General features: G+C 41.5%; 1 protein-coding gene across 6 annotated transcripts in view; it reads right to left on the reverse strand.

The window, feature by feature from the left end:
• LOC108248242 overlaps positions 1-16783 on the reverse strand; it is a 48609-nt gene that overhangs the window by 5939 nt on the left and 25887 nt on the right. For 3 of the 6 annotated variants that reach the window (XM_017436875.3, XM_017436876.3, XM_017436874.3), the window contains exons 2-6: positions 12998-13963; positions 7669-7883; positions 4960-5169; positions 1952-2508; positions 1696-1787 (exon numbers count right to left, since the gene is read on the reverse strand). In XM_017436875.3, the coding sequence (XP_017292364.1) occupies positions 1696-1787; positions 1952-2508; positions 4960-5169; positions 7669-7883; positions 12998-13963 (2040 nt within the window). Of the gene's footprint in view, positions 1-136; positions 1788-1951; positions 2509-4959; positions 5170-7668; positions 7884-12997; positions 13964-16783 lie in introns of those variants that run through there. The other 3 variants (XM_017436877.3, XM_017436873.3, XM_017436878.3) reach the window with 2 other exon arrangements.

A 16783-nucleotide genomic window follows, 5' to 3' on the forward strand; every position in this document is an offset into this window, starting at 1 on the left:
GGTGCATAGAAACTGAAAGCTGCTTCTCCTCGTTTGGTTCTGGTTCTGGGGATGCAGAGCAGTCCAGAAGCAGAAGATCTGAGGGGTCTAGACGGTTGGTACAGCGATAACAGATCTTTAATGTATTGTGGTGCTAAACCGTTCAGTGATTTATAAACTAACAACAGTATTTTAAAGTCTATTCTTTGTTGAACCAACTTCCTGTTTCTGTCTGTGAGGCTGACACCCTGTCTACATTTAAGACTGGGCTTAATACTTTCCTTTTTCATAAATCCTATAGTTAGGGTTGGCTTGGGTTTCTTGAGCTATCCCTTAGTTATGCTGCTATAGGCTTAGACTGCTGGAGGACAAACTGACTACATTTTCTCAGTCTGCTGGTGTCTTTACTTGCTCTACTCTCCATGTTTGTATTTGTAACTATTTTTGTAGATTTTTGCACCTTGACCAATCCTTCTGTGTTTGTGTCTCTTTCCTGTCCTCTCAAACCCCAGCCAGCTAAGGGAGACAGCCAGATGGCATCATGATCACCTTTACACTAAATGAGGCTTTCCAAATTGACCATAATCCAGCCATGTTCTAATAGGTCACAAAGTGTGTAGCAGACACTTAATCAAGTGTGAAGGGGGCTTTAAGGGACATCCTTGTATCATTAAAACACAGATCCCTTTTACATAATTGTGCCTTACAGTTTAACTTGTTGTCTGTTCATCATTTGGTTACTAAGCTGTGTGTGAACTGGGCTCCCGTTAAAAAACATTTTTAAATCTTAACTCATTTTCTGGTTTTCAGTGACAGTGGCAGAGAGAGCCTTAGTACATAACATAGAACAGGAGCGTTTTTAATGGAAAAGACATCTTTAGACATCTAAAGATTCCAAAGTTGTCTTTGCTAAAGCTGAGCAACATTTGGGTTAGTAAATGTCTGGGCCTATTTGAAGAGACTGATTTCAGCCACTAAAATGTGAAATGAGTTCACTTATTTACCACCTGTTGGGCATCTGTAATGTCACTATGTAATGTTCCAATCAATCTTAGAAAAAGCCTTGAAACCCTGGTATGTTGCATTTTGGGGAACTCACTACTTTATATAATTTTCAAAAAGCCTTTAGAGGCATTTTGTCCAAAAACAGCTATTGCTTAAAAGGAAACTTGTTTTTTTTAACAAAGTTGTAAGTTGGCAAATAGAAAAAAATCATTTCCTTTGTAAAATATTTGCTCAAATAAAATTTGGTGCATGTTTAGTTTATAAGTTGGGATGCCCTTATTTTGTAATTGTTTAACTTGTTTTGGAATGTCAGCAGCACCAAGATCAACCATGTTTGTAACTAAAGTAGGTTACTTAGGTAGCTGACAGGCACAAACATGCCACAAACAGCAAAACGTGCTGCAAACACAGAAATGATGCAAACTACAAAACACAGAAACACAGCGTTTGCAGTATTTTTCTGTTGCATTTGTTTTTTTGTGTTGCGTGTTTTGGAATTTGCATTTTTTATGTGTCTGCAGTGCGTTTCGTGGTTTGCGTCATATCTAGCTGTTGGCTGTGCCTTTAACCATTTGCTTCACTTTTACACCTCTTGGCCACCATAGATTAAAGACTACAGACAACAAGGCACCAAGCTGCAATAGGGACCTTGTCTCCAAGAAGATCCTGCAGGGTGTGTTTATGTATTTGTATGTGTGTATGACAGCAAACCTTGTGGTCACATGACAGACTAGATCGTTCAATTTTGCGGGGCCTGGAGGGGGAAGACGGAGAGGAGACACTTCTATCTGGAACCTCTGGCACTGGAATAATAATGAAGGAAAAAAAATCAGTAATTAGATTTAGAAATATTTGTGAGTTAAAAAATGTGAACACGTGAAAAGCTCAAAATTTGTTTTAGCTTGAGTTACACATGATATGATGAGCCTATTGCCTCAAGTATTTATACCACATGGATATTGCCTACCATTGAAACTGATGTTATCATTCAGGGCCGGGGACACCAGCACAGTGTCATAGTTCTCTCTCCCTCTCCTCCACTCTTCCTCCCTTTTTTGTTTCTTCCACATCTCCTCCCTCTGCCTCCTCCATTCTTCCTCTCTCTGCCTCACCATTCTAATCTCTTGCTCCACCAGTGACTGGTTGCTGATAGAGCGTAGTTTGAAGAATGGGTTGGATGTGAAAGTGCTTTCCTGCATTTCCACAGATGCGGGTGCAGAACTCAGACAAAACTCAGAAGCACTGCGAATAATCAAGTTGGAGGTTTCCACCACTATGACGTTAGCCGAGGAAGCCGTGTCAAGGCTGGTTGGCCAATCAGACAGGCCACCAGTACCAGAGGAGAAGAGACGATTTTTGGAGGCAAAGCTAGATGAGTTGGGCTCCAGGATGATGACATTATTGGCTGTCATTTCATGATACATTGACTGAGGGAGAGAGGAAGAGTAAGAAGGAGATGGAGAGATGGACAGAGTAGGGGTGCGGCAGGCTGGAGGTCTAGGTGGAGATCGTCCTGTCCGCTGTCTAAACACAGAAAAAAAGGTGTTAAGTTTTAATTAACTTAAATATTTACTTTTAAAAGAGACAAACATCACATTCCCTGCACAACTTGTTTATTTAAGATATGATACAGTAGTTACTTGAAAAATATTTAAAACTGGTATAACTTTCAGTGTTCATAGGAGACTAAATCAGTTTGTCTGTTGTGTAAGGATCAGGTACAATTAACACAGACAAAATACACCCAACTGCGCACTGGCAGCTGTGCATATCCCACTACACTAAATAGGGTTGTGTATCTCTGTACTGTGGCTGAGTATGGCGTGTATCTCAATACACTGTCCACATTTTGATTCATTAAAGATACATGAACAGTAATTACAAGTACAATGCAATTCAACTTCTAACAGTTGAAACCAGATAATTAAATAACTGTCTAAAAAATTTTTTCTCATTGACGGTAAATCAGACTGAAACGGTCCTATTTTAGGTCAGCTAGGATTCCCATATTTTTTTCTATTTGCTAAATGCCTGGATAATGAGATTTATTTTAGATAAGTTTTTATTTTTGCAAAGTCACAAGTTTACACCTATTTGCTTAGTATTTGGTAGCATTGCCTCTAAACTGTACAACTTGGGTCAAATTTGGGTGTTTTCTTCCACAAGCTTCTCACAATAGTTTTCTGGAATTTTGTCTTATTCCTTCTGATAGAACTAGTGGAACAGAGACAGGTTTGTAGGCTGCAAACACTGCTCAAGCTCTGCCCACAAATCTTTATGGGACTGAGATCAGGGCTTTGTGATGGCCACTCCACTTGTCCTTAAGCCACTTTGTAACTAATTTGGCGGTATGTTTAGGGTCATTGTTCATGTGGATGAACCATTTGTGCCCAAGATCCTGGCTTATGTCTTGAGATGTTGCTTCAGTATTCCCACATAATGTTCTTTCCTCAGCATCCCATCTATTTTGGAAAGTGCACCAGTCCCTCCTGCAGCTAAACATCCACCACAACATGATGCTGCCACCCCCATACTTCATAGTTCGGATGGTGATGTTAAGATTACAAAGCAAAAAGTTGACGCAGCAGCAAAAACAAGATCACAAAAACTTACTAAACTTAAACTTGGCATGGAAAACAATATAGGAGCATAGCACAACGGACGGAAAGGAATGAACCAGCAAGGAATGAAATAAAAGAGACCAGCTTTAAAGAACTAAGGCTGAGTGGAAAGTGAGTTGCAGCTGGGAGATGACGATGAACAGGTGAGGTGGTCGTGGCAGGCAGACCGGAGAATTACATAGCTGAGGGCAGGTGAAACGTGACACAGGAAACACATGAGATAACCAGAACACCACAGTGACAAGAGTTACAGAAGACAAAACTACACAAGAACTTAACTGAATGCAGAATAAACAAGAAATAAAACAGAATTACAAAACAAGCAACCTAATACAAAATAAACTCAAAAATATTTCAATCTATGACAGGTGAGACTTGCTTGCAAGCTTCCTTTCAAATGTCATGATGGCTAAACAGTTCAATTTTAGTTTCATCAGACCATGTCTCTGAAAATTAAGTTCTTTGTCCCAGTGTGAATTTGCAAACTGAAATCTGGCTTTTTTATGTTGCTTTTGGAGAAATGGCTACTTCCTTGCTGAGTGGCCTTTTATCCCATGTCCGTACAGGACTCGTTTCTCTGTGGATAATGACACTCTTTGACCAGCTTCTGCAGCATATTCACAAGATTACAAGGCCTTTGTTTTGGGATTTATATGCACATTTTCCACCAAAACACATTCAGCTTAGGAACACAGAACCCATCTCCTTCCTAAGCGGTATGATGGCAGCACATTCCCATGGTATTTATATTTGTGTATCATTATTTGAACAGATAAACCTTAAGGCATCTGAAAATTGTACCCCTGGATGAACCAGAGGTTAAAAGGCATAGTAACCGTAGTGTATGTAAACATGTGACTTTTAAAAAAATTATTTAAGAAAATTCTCTAAAAAACGTTCTGTCTTAATATTCGGCCAATACAATTTTGTCTTTAATCACGATAGAAGTTGGACATTGTTCATCAGATGATTTGACCTTCAGTCATATTACAATTCTTTTTTATTACGGTAATGTTTAATCATGATACAATTCTACCATTATTCACAATACAAATCAGCTTTAAATCCCAATATAATAGCTTTAATCACAATACAATTCAAGTACCTCTCTAGGTAAGTGGTGTAAAGAGACACTGTTGCACATTTCATTAAAACAGAACAAATTTTGTGTCAAATTTGGACAATTTACCAACTTTGGACCTGAAGCAGAGTTCATGAACAAAATAAAAAATTTCCCCGCTACCAGTAAGATAACTCAGAGTTTATGGGAACACTAAGAATTTGTTGAACCTAACTTCTGGAAACACCCATCTCCCTAGAACTAGTTTTAGCATATCTGCCTTGTTTTTCTTACTGGGGAATTGTAAGGCCCTGTGCAATCATTCCTCTCTCCCTGCGGTGCCGCTCTTCTCTCTCTAGAGTCAGTCGGATCTCCCTCTCCACTGCACTCTCTGGTTCCTCCAGGGGGCTGCGATATGAAAAATCATCCAAGCCCGAGTCCTCTGAACTGGGGGACAAGGTGGATGAAAGACGAGGTTCCCCAGACACATTGGGTTGAATTTCCCTTAGATAAGACAGTAGGAAATCCAATTAAAGTTAGTATTAGCTGGACTAAAAACCAAATTGTGAGTGTAAACTGACAAGTTTCTTTCTCTAAACACGTTTTTTTAGAGGAAGACAACTGATTTTACATATTAGACAGGCTTAATAAAAATGTATCTGCTCTTTACCAGGTTTTACATGAGTTAGACACAACCTGATCATGTTCATCACGCATACATTTTCTATGGGCTGACAGCACATTTTTTCCCATACTTCAAGCAGGTCAGGCATGCATCCTATACTTGAAAAGTACTTTGTCTGTACTATTTCTCAAACTTTCCATTGGTGATCACCAGGACCCTGAGGCCTGTGATCCATGCATGTCAAAAATTACTTACAGTGGGTTTGGAGCTTGGCGTTAGATATAATACTTATTTGTCTGCCTGGCTTATCATAGTCCAGCCATGGATTGAAAGACAGGTAATTGATTACCATGGTGACAAGAAGGAGCCACTGACAGCAGCTATAACACTTCTTTTGATCTTGGTACTTTTTACACTTCTATAGTTCAGACATCAGATTTTGTAATCTTTACTCAGTGAAGGTTTTTAAGAAGGGCAATATAGCTATCTGCTCAGGGTGACATCTCACTGGGGGTGGCACAAGTGCTCAGCAAATAATAACTATTTCATTTGATTCACATTTGAGCAAGTTCCTATCACGTATTTGCATGTTGAGTGGGTGCTTCCATGTGTGGTGCACCGCCCCTGGTTGCTGCTGAGGAGGTGTCACACACAGATGTGGAAGAAGGGGAACGAGGGGGAGAGGGGAAGTGATAGGTTCATATTTCAGGGACACGTGTATCAGGGAGGCAGTGTCACCCGTCTTCATAAAAAAAACAAATAATGCTTAAAAAATTACAAATTTTAAAATGTGTTATATTTAGTTTGTGTATTGTTACAGTTATAATCACTTTTGCAGTCAAAATCTCTGCTTATTTTTTTGTTTCAAACAGAGGAGAGATGTGCAATGGGGGAAAGCCTCTCCCCTCAGTCTAACACAACTTAATGTGAGCACACTCATATGGATGTGACTTTTAATTTCTCACATTGTGTCATTAACTGTAGACTCCTGTAGTATATGTTCTTACTTTCCTCAGAAGAGATAATGTATTTATTACATCTTTAATCTTGTTTAGCAGACAGTTTTGCAACAGCATGAGGTGATGCAGCTGAACCTTTTTCCTCACTGAAGGGGCCACCTGTGAGTCCACAGCCTTTTTCTTTTATGCTTTTATGAGACAAGAAACTTTCAAACACATGCTAAAACCTCAGACAGTGAGTTGCACTGCATGATTTGTTTAAGATTATGTTTCACTGTGACTCTTAAATGAAAGATTATATATCTCAGTTTAAATTGGCCTTTCAATAAAAATGTTAGGTGAGGAGATTTGCTTCAAACTACAGAGCACAAGAAAACTCATTCAAATGCCTTAGTTGATCCTACAGCAGGAGCTCAGAATCAGCATCCCTCTCTGACCAGTAGAGTTTACACACCTCAAGGTAAATGTTTTTGATGAGTTTATATTGTTTCAAATAATTAGTTAGTTGATGTTTTGGTTGTTTTAAGTCACAAATTCCTATTAGGCTTTACCAAAGAAACTTAAAGAAGGGGCTGAAGGCACCCTTCAATATTTGAACAAATGTTTATGTATTTTTCTTACAATTTAAGGTAATTATAAAAGTCTATTAAGTTTTTACAAACTTTTACAAAGTGTCTGTATAAATTGACCAAATATGCTCTGCTTTTAGTATGAACATCTACAGCCTGAAAAGTCAGCCTTATACACTGTACGTTCATAAACACTCCTGGCTCACACATTATTGTTTTATTTCTGCAATGTTTTATTTAGGTGATGTAACAAATTAAAAACACATTTCACTTCCAATGTTGAAATAAATATTTTGAACTAAAACATTAAAGAATTTTTAGAAGCTTCGCTGTGCACTCTTTGCATTCTGCTAGGCCTTGAGAGAAATCCATAAGTCCTACAGAAGTAAGAAAGACATTAAATGAAAGAAGATTAAAAATGTCTGTTTTATGTACACTGTAATTTGTATGTTTTAGGAGTAGGAAGAGTTTGTTTGCTAAAAATCTGAAATTTTTAGATAATTCAAAAGTTAGAATGTGACATTATCAACTGTTGTGAACATTTGGTAGAAAAATATGTAAAAATCATCAAACTTAGACTGTGATTGTGTAAAAACCATGAAAGTTATCAAAATGCCAGCTCAGTCATGTTAAGTCCAATTTTTTGTGACCAATTTAAATTTTGAATGATATTTCTACTGTGAAGTATGTCTGAGCTATCAGGAGGACTGGGTTTTCTCGTGTGTTTCAACAAAATCCCACTGATCTCCATTTCTCCATCTTTGTCTACTTGCTGATGATGAAGACATTAGAAATGGCGTCCTCTTATTGTCAGGGTATGAGCAGTTCAGCCAGACAGAATAAGCTCTACCTGTGTTTGAGGCGAGGGCTGCGAGTAGGAGGGTATAATGCAGAGTGGGTGCCTTGAAAGCTCTCCTGAGCTCTGAGTCCTGGTTTGGGGATGGGCTGACCTTTGACCTCCTCCTCCATTTTCTTCCACTGCTGGCGAGCCAACAGAAAATCCAAATGTTCAGTGGAGACATTCTCACTGAGGGTTTCCTGTTGCACACAGAAATCTAAAGGAATCTGACAACACAAAAAATACAATCATGTTTACAATCCAAGACCAATAAAAAAAATCATTATTGTATGTTTTTAACATACACAGTGTCATTAAAAAAAAGCTGATTTCAATCAAAAAGAGGTACAACATATTTATATTTCAAAGTTTGTTATATTATTATGTGGGTGTTTTTAATTGATCTCCAACATGATTTACCAGTTTGAAATAAGGTTGAACTATCTCCTACATACAAAATGCTCTCTGCTGATCACCAGGAGGCTGGTCCAGCCTTTCCTTTCTCGCTACTAAGCCAGGTATGGTCCAGGGCGCATCTCTAGCTACCAGTTCACATCCAGTCCAGGCCTCACCTCACCAGCTACCAGCTGACATTCAGCCCAAGCCTCACCTCCCTTGTTACGAGCTCAAATGCAATTCAAGCATCACCTCCCCTGCTACCAGCTCATGTCCAGTTCAAGCCACACCCCTAGTCCAGGTTCTGTCTTAAGTCTAGGCCTCATCAAGAGTCCAGAACTTACCTCCTGAGCTACCAGTTTGCCTCAAGTCCAAGCCTCACTTCCCCATCTACTAGATCACCACCAGTCAATGTCTCACCTCCAATCCTAGCCTCACTTCCCCTGCTAAGAGCTAACCTTCAGTCCAGGCCGCAGCTGCTAGCTCAACTCCAAGCATCACCTATCTAGCTGCCTGTTTGCCTCCAGTCCAGGCCTCACTTTCAGCACAGGTCTCACCTCCCAAGCACTGGATCACCTCCAGTTCATGTGCCATTTCCCTTTTAACCAGCACAACTCTAGTTCAGGCATCACCTCCAGTCCAGGCCTCACTTCCTTAGATACTAGCTCAGCTCCAGTCCAGGCCTCATCTCTCCAGGTACCAGTTCACCTCCAGTACATGCATCACCTCCCAAGCTACCACTCACTTCCAGTCCAGGCATCACTTCCTACCCAGCTACCAGCTCTCCTCCAGCCCAGGCATGATCTCAACTCTAAGCCTCACTTCCCCTGCTAACAGCTCACCTCGATTCTAGGCCCCATTTTCCCAGCAACCTGCTCAATTCCAGACATAACCTCTACATATGCCAGCTTGCCTCCACGCCAGGCCTTACCTATATTCCAGGCCTCACTTTTCAGCTACCAGCTCAACTTCAGTCCAAGCATCACCTCTAGTCCAGGTCTGCCTTCACTGCTAACAGATAAACTACGGTCCAACCCTCACCTCATCTTTACTAGCTTAACTCCTGTCCAGGCATCACCTCCCTAGCTACAAGCTCACCTCCAGTCCCACTTCTCAAGCTACCAGCTCAACTGGAGTCCAGGCATTACCTCCAGTCTAGGCATTCCCTCCCTGGTTACTAGTTCACCTCCAATCAGGCCTTGCCTCCAGCCCAGGCCTCCCCATGCCCAATTACTCGCTGACCACTAGTCTAGGTTATCCTCCCCAGATATCAGGTAACCTCATTTTCTTCAGCAGAGACAGGGAAGCTGGTCAGAGTTGATTGGATGATAGATGGAATTCAATTCAGAACAAAACCTGTTAGAGACCGAAAAGACCTGAAACCAAGGCAGAGGTTCAACTTCCCGCCATAACTACAATGGAATAGTTTATATCAAAGCACATTTGTGTTAGAACCGCTTAGTCAAAGTCCAGACCTAAATACAACTTGGCAGGACTTGAAAATTGCTGTTCATGATGTGTGGTAATTGCAGAGAAAAGTTGTTTTACAATATTTGAGTCAGGAGGACTAAATACAGTTTTACAATTTACGGAATTTGAATTTTGACCAAACCACCTTTTATTGCTGGGCTGTCTTTGTCTGTGTCTTTGTTTCATGTTTTTAGATGCCCAGTGAGTGTGGCTGGTGGTTAGGATAGTTGGATCACATGGGCCTAGTGTTCACAGTATGACATTTTTGAAAACCTTAATTAAAAAAATTCATAATACTCAGAAAAAAGGGAAACTGATGGATCTTTCTGGAGCCAGACCTGTGGCAGGAGCTTGCCTGCCTCATGGTTGAGCCTTGGCTCTTAAAGCTTGGCTGGACTGAACCTGAAAAACAAGAGAAAGCCGTCTCTCTGTGAGCCAATGAGCTGCTGGAAAAGTTATCAAGGCCAGGTACTGTGCAAGCCAAGTGGCAGGAGAGGGTGGGTCCTTGGACGTGCTGATTCCTGGCAACAAAGACAGGCTCTAGATACATAGAATGTCACCTCACTGGCGAGAAAACAACCAGAGCTTGTTGGTGTGATAGATAACCACAACAACAAATGGTTGGGATCACCTCCTCACCTTGTTTGGGATCTGGAACCCAACACTTGGAGAAGGACTGGTCTCTCTACCTCTCTGGGGCTACCCAGGGAGAGAAATGTTGGGTTGGTGTAGAGATACTCACAAGCGCTCACATGAGCATGCGCTTGTTGGAATTGTTTTTGGTGGATGAGAGGGTTGCCTCTCTGCAGCTTTAAACTGCATCAGGGAAGGCTCTGCCTATTATTTGTGTTTATGCACCAAACAGAATACCCAGCCTGTTTGGAACGTCTGAATGTTTTCCTGGAAGGGGTGCTATCTGGGGATTACAAAGTTCTCTTAGGGGACTTTAATTTCCATGTGGACAATGATGGAGTCACCTGGAGGGGAGTGACTGGAAGGAACAATAATTCTGATCTGAACTCAAGTGGTGTTTTGGTATTGGACTTTTATGCTAGGCATCGGTTGTCTGTAACGAACAGCATGTTCCACCATAAGGTGGTCCATAAGTGTACTTGGTACCAGGCCACCTTGGACCAAAAGTTGATGATTGATTTTGTAATTGTATCATCAGACGTGAAGTCTTGTGTTGTGGATAATTGGGTAAAAAGAGGAGCAGAGCTGTTAGCAAATCACCAACTGGTGTTGAGTTGGAGCTGAAAAAAAGCTCTTCAGTGGCAAGGCGCTGGGGGTGGATGAGATTTCCCGGAGTTCTTTAAGGCTCTGGATCCATGTCCTGGTCATGGAACACTGGACCAGTTCTACACCCTCAGCAGGGTCCTGGAGGGTGCATGGTAGTTAACCCAACCAGTTTACATGTGTTTTGTGGACTTGGAGAAGGTGTTCGACCGTGTCCCTCGGGGAATCCTGTGGGGGGTACTCCGGGAGTATGGGGTACCAGGCCCTTTGATACAGACTGTTAGGTCCCTATATGACCGGTGTCAGAGCTTGGTCCGCATTGCCGGCAGTAAGTCGGGCTTGTTTCTGGTGAGAGTTGGATTCTACCAAGGTTGCCCTTTATTAACGATTCTGTTCAGAACTTTTATGGACAGAATTTCTAGGTGCAGCCAAGGTGTTGAGGAGATCCGTTTTGGTGGCTGCATCCGTTTTGCAGATGATTATGGTCCTACTGGCTTCATCAGACTGTGATCTCCAACTTTTCGCCGGAACAGTTTACAGCTGAGTGTGAAGCGGCTGGGATGAGAATCAGTGCCTCTAAATCCGAGATCATGGTCTTGAGCTGTAAAGGGTAGAGTGCCTTCTCCGGGTCACGGAAGGGGTCTTGTTCACGTATGAGGGAAAAATGGAGTGGGAGATCGACAGGCGGATTGGTGCTGTGTCTGCAGTGAAGCAGGCGCTGTACCGATCTGTTGTGGTGAAAAGAGGCTGAGCCAAAAGGCAAAGCTCTCGATTTACCGGTTGTTCTACTTTTCTGCCCTCATCTATGGCCACGAGCTTTGGGTAGTGACTGAAAGAACAAGATCACTTATACAAGCGGCTGAAATGAGTTTCCTCCGCAGGGTGTCTGGGCTCTCCCTTAGAGATAGGGTGAGAAGCTCGGTCTTCCAGGAGGGGCTCAAAGTACAGTCGCTGCTTCTCCACATTGAGAGGAGCCAGTTGAGGTGGCTTTGGCATCTGGTGAGGATGCCTCCTGGACGCCTCCCTGGTGAGGTGTTCCTGGCATGTCCCACCGGGAGGAGGCCCAGAGGAAGACCCAGGACACGCTGGAGGGACTATGTTTCTCGGCTGGCCTGAGAATCCGTTGGGAATCCCCCCACCCCCCCACACACCCACCACCACCACCACCACCACCACCTCTCTGCCCTGCTTTCTTTTGGAGCCTCTCTTTTGCATATTCTCCAAAGTTTTTAAACCATGGATCTGGTCAGCTGGTCTCTCAATGCAATTGATCAAATTTTATCGACGGGTAGTCAGGGCGAAGGAGAGCCCACCTACCCAGATGGGACATTTTTTGTTGGATACACAATGGATTCCTGGAGGAAATGAAATATTGTTTGTCTATCAATTTTTGTCTTTATCGTGATTTTGGTTTAGTTATCTTAATAATTCTTATGTTGGCTGTTAGCGGGCCTTTTGGTACTATTAGTCATGTTGTACCCTTAGCTTAGCATTGTCATGTTTCAGCTTATGTTAGCTTATTTAGGCTTCCTGTGCATTTAGTTTAGTTTAGTTTATCTTAGCTCATATTTTGACTGTCTTAGCCTAATTGTTGTTTAGTTCAGCTTTAACTTTTATTTAGATTATTTTAGCTACTATTTAACTGTTTTAGCTCATATTTAGATATGTTTAGTTTCATGATTTCATTTAGATTATCCTATATTTCATTTAGATTATACATGATTGATCGGTATTTGATTATGATGAATGTTTGACTATGTACCTGCTTCATTTGATTATGTTGTTGTTTCTGTTGTAAAGCCCTTTGGATCGCCTTGCTGCTGAAAAGTGATATATAAATAAATTTCACTTCACTTCACTTGTTCCTGACAGTATTTCACATTTCCCAGGTGAGGTCAAGGGCATGGTATTTGAATTAGCCATGTTCAGGAAGTGTATTGCAGATGAGGCTCCTAAGTTGCTGGACATCAACAGTGATGGGGGCCCTTAAGCTGAAGAAGGGGGCCTTTTGGGCCTAGTGTCCCAGAAGACTCCTGAAACAGCTGGCAGGTACAGGATGACCTGAAATATTGCAGCTTCTGTGATTACAGAATCAAAAATTCAGTCAAGAGAAAAAATTTTAAGACCATGGAGAAAGACTTTTGTTTGACCTCAAGTAGATTCTGGCAAATCTTTCAGTGACTCAGAAGAATACAAAAACTAAATCATTACATGTGGAGAATATAAGTGTGAAACTTACTCTCTTGTCAGGGTCAGTTGGGCTTGTCATGGAGCTGACAGAGGGAGACTGCAGGGTAAAATCTCTTTCTGACTGCTCTTCTTCGTCTTCCCTGCTTTCCCCTTTTCCCTCCCCTTCTTCCTGCTCCTCCACTCTAGTCTTTACTTCTTCACCTATCATTCCTTCTTCCTTCCTTCCATCAATCATTGTTTCACTTTCCTCTATGTGGCTGGTGATATCACAGGGTGATAAAGCTGCCAATTGGTCCTCCTCTGCATCACTCTCAGGGTAAACAATAGCCAGGTTTGCATGAAGGCAGTCACTAAGGTAATCGTTGCTAAAGTCATCTCTGTTTCCAGAGTCCTCCCATTCCCAGGACTTCTGCAAGGCAGCTTCTTGAGGATTTGATGTGACAGCTGGGGGCTGACATAAAAGATACTTTGGATTGTCACTGATAAAGAGAAGATCTGATGGAGAATTTTGTTTTATCTCTTCCAGCATTCCAGTCACCCATTCATCCGCTCTCTCTTTCTTTTCTCCTAAGTTTTCAATCTCTAGTTCTTCTTTATCTCCATCTTCTCCCTCAACTTTCTCTTCATGTGGCACTTCAATTTCTTCTTCTTCACCCTTCACTTCCCAGCCACCTTCATTTTCGTCCTCAATTACTCCTCTCCAACCATCACCTTCACCTTGTGCTTCTCCTCCTGATTCCTCTTCAGTCTTTAAAACAAGATGGTCATGTTCATCTCCGGTAGCAGCCTCCTCTTCCTCCCTGTGGATCTCTGAGCAACAGAGTTCCTCCACATCCTGATAGTTGCTGTTACATAAGTCATCTCTCACCGGGTCTGTTACCGGTGGTGATGAGCTCATCTCCATGGTAACAGGATTCTCTGGATGTGTAGCAGTGGAGGATGTGCTGGGATGATTGCTGTTGTGGTTACCGTCTGTGAGTTCGGGTGTTATCCTTCTGAATCCAGTGGTAGCTCTCTGTGAAAACATGGATAAAAATTTTTTAAAGCTTTTACAGTTTTCATATTAAAATAACTTAAAGTTAAATTGAAAATAGACAACAATTCTGAGTTTTTTTGTCCTCATCATGTTTTTATGTAATCTGGTCCTCAGAGGTCTCATTTATAAAAATGGCGTACGCACCAAACGGGGCCTGAAACTTGCGTACGTCACTTTCAATTCAAAGTTTGTGATCTATAAAACACAAACTTGACAGGAAAATGTGCGATCCCTCTCTGGAAACTGGCCACACAGAAGTGGGGAATTGAAGCCACACTGCATCATGATTCCTCTCAGATATTTAATTTCCCTCCATAATCAAACTTTAATCTTAGATCAATTTTGTCATTAGCTTTCATAACAGCAGTGTAATGCATGCTTCTGTTGGTGAGCCATAAGTTTTCTCCCCATCACATTCCTCTCCCTGGATGATCACCAGGGTGATGCGTACCACAGATTAACACAGGAGGGGACAGTGCCCCCCCCCTCAGGTGCTGCCTCCTAACCCCCTTTCCAAACCCCCAGAGCGCAGAAGAGGTGCACTTTAATATCGCTCACATCCATGCACTCTCCCTTGCAGGGGTACGCCTGATCAGTTTTTGGCAGACCATCACTTTTCGGCACGACACCTGTCATCCTTCTTTCAAAAGGTGTCAGTTCGGTTACGCCCTTCCCCCCACATGTGGCTGACATGCTCTGGTGGTGGCTGGTTAGTCACTTTTTTGCCTCCACCCTTAAATCTGACCATTTTGTCTTCACCTCGTCCCCGGTCCTCTCTGACCCACTCACTGAATTAACAGTGGGAACGTCATGTTGCCTCTCACAACTCTTCCTTTTATTTGTAACACTACTACTGTGGCTCCCAAAAGTAATATTTTTTCTGTTCTCCACCTCACTCACCAGCACATCGATTTCTGCCTCGGTTAAATTTATTTTCTTTGCTCTTTTCTCCATCTTTACCATTGGTAACAATGAAATAACTTTGATCAGCTGGCTAACTTAAATACACCTTCACATTAATGAGGTGCTTTGCATTGACCTTTTATGGTTGAATGCGGGCGTGTTGAGGGCAGAACCTGAGGAGGGATCTTGTGAGCAAACGCATGGTTTTATAAATCTGAATTTTTTTTGGCATACGCCATTTTTGCCTTTTGGGCGTACGCACACTTTAAGTATGAATTCCACGCAATCTTTTATAAATGAGACCCCAAGACATTAAATTAGGCAATTCAAACTTAGACGAACAAAACATAACATTTTATACTCTTTTTTTTTTTTTTTTTTTTTTTTTTTTTTTTTCCCATCAATGAAAACGAAAGGCATAGAAATGTTAAGAGTTGATGAAGTTATAAATGTTTTGGTCAAGCCTTGAAAATAACATTATGTGTGATATCCTGCATATCAGAAGATGTCACACTTAGAGCATGTGTTGTGAATGACTCTGTTACCACTGCACCACTGCTACAATACAGCCATTTTTCTGTTTGCTAATGTTGATGAGCTATAGCAGAATTGGGTTGAATTGGGTTGACTCCAAAAGTTAATCACTTATAGATGTACATCCAATGATTATTTTCTGAAAGTTTCACATATATCTGTCGAGTGGTTTACAGGATATGTTGCTAGAGACAAACAGTTTTGAGTCTAAACTTTAATGTCAAGGTTTTAAGCATAGAATTTGCACAGTGAGAAAGAAGCACATTAAGTATGATTTATTGATCATTCTCCTCCCTACATTTTAGCATAAATTTGGTAAAAGTGACAAAATATAGCATTTTTTTAAAAGCCAGATGGCTGTGGTGCCATCTTGAATTAGGTTGACTCCAAAAGTTAATCAATTTTATATTTGCATCCAAAGAATTTAGAGGCTTGCGGTGAAGGCACATGGGGTAGAATGGGTTTCATGGGAGCTCTGCAGTAAAATGATTAAATGTAGTTTATTTAAACCTTAAAGTTTATCTATGGCTATGTGTTTGTATTATAACCTCTTTGCCCTCACTGCCATTTCTGGATAAATGTCTAGTCTTCAGACAAAAATGATATTGTCAGGACTGGCCAAAGAAGGCTATCAAAGCCTGAGTTCCCCAGAAGGTGGATGTTAATGAAGAGATGCTACAGAGTATCAAGGTTATTTTAGTGTGTATCTTGAAGAAAACTGTCACACATCCTGAAGGCCCTTTCACCTTTTCCCTCTTTCCCCCTTTCTTTGCACCTGAAAGAACTTTAACCTACTTTACTCCCTGTTGCATCTGCAGAAATTCACAGGTGAGCCCTTTTTGGGGCCTGCCAGCAGTGCATAGAGAGCCTCATGCAATGCATGCAGGCACCTATTACTCTACACCGAATAGAATGTCTCTTTATTATTTATTTTTCATCCGTTACCCTTAATGCAGCCTGAACCGGGCAGAGAACCCCCACAAATTTTATATCAGAACAACCGGCTCGGTCTCGGCATGAGGGCTACTATTTTTATTCGCGTTTCGTGTTACTATGGTGACGTAATCGCCAAAAAACACACAAAAATTTCGGAATTTTTGTGAAATTTTGGCAGTTACAATCTAACCTCACTAACGAGCTAGAGTGTGGAGCCGTCTGAGCACAACACATTTCTTAGCGAACAAACTGTTCCTACGCCCACATTTTTCATGATGTATGAACAAATTATATATCAAAACGTAGGCATTTTTGTCTTCTTTCAGGCAATGTGTTTACTTTTCCTGTAGGTCTTATAGTTTTCTGTCAAATCGCCCCAGAAGGCAGAGTGGTACCTGAAGATCTCGTATCTCTTCCCATATATTT

Source organism: Kryptolebias marmoratus, linkage group LG20 (assembly GCF_001649575.2).
Source record: "Kryptolebias marmoratus isolate JLee-2015 linkage group LG20, ASM164957v2, whole genome shotgun sequence".
NCBI classification, from domain to species: Eukaryota; Metazoa; Chordata; class Actinopteri; order Cyprinodontiformes; family Rivulidae; genus Kryptolebias; species Kryptolebias marmoratus.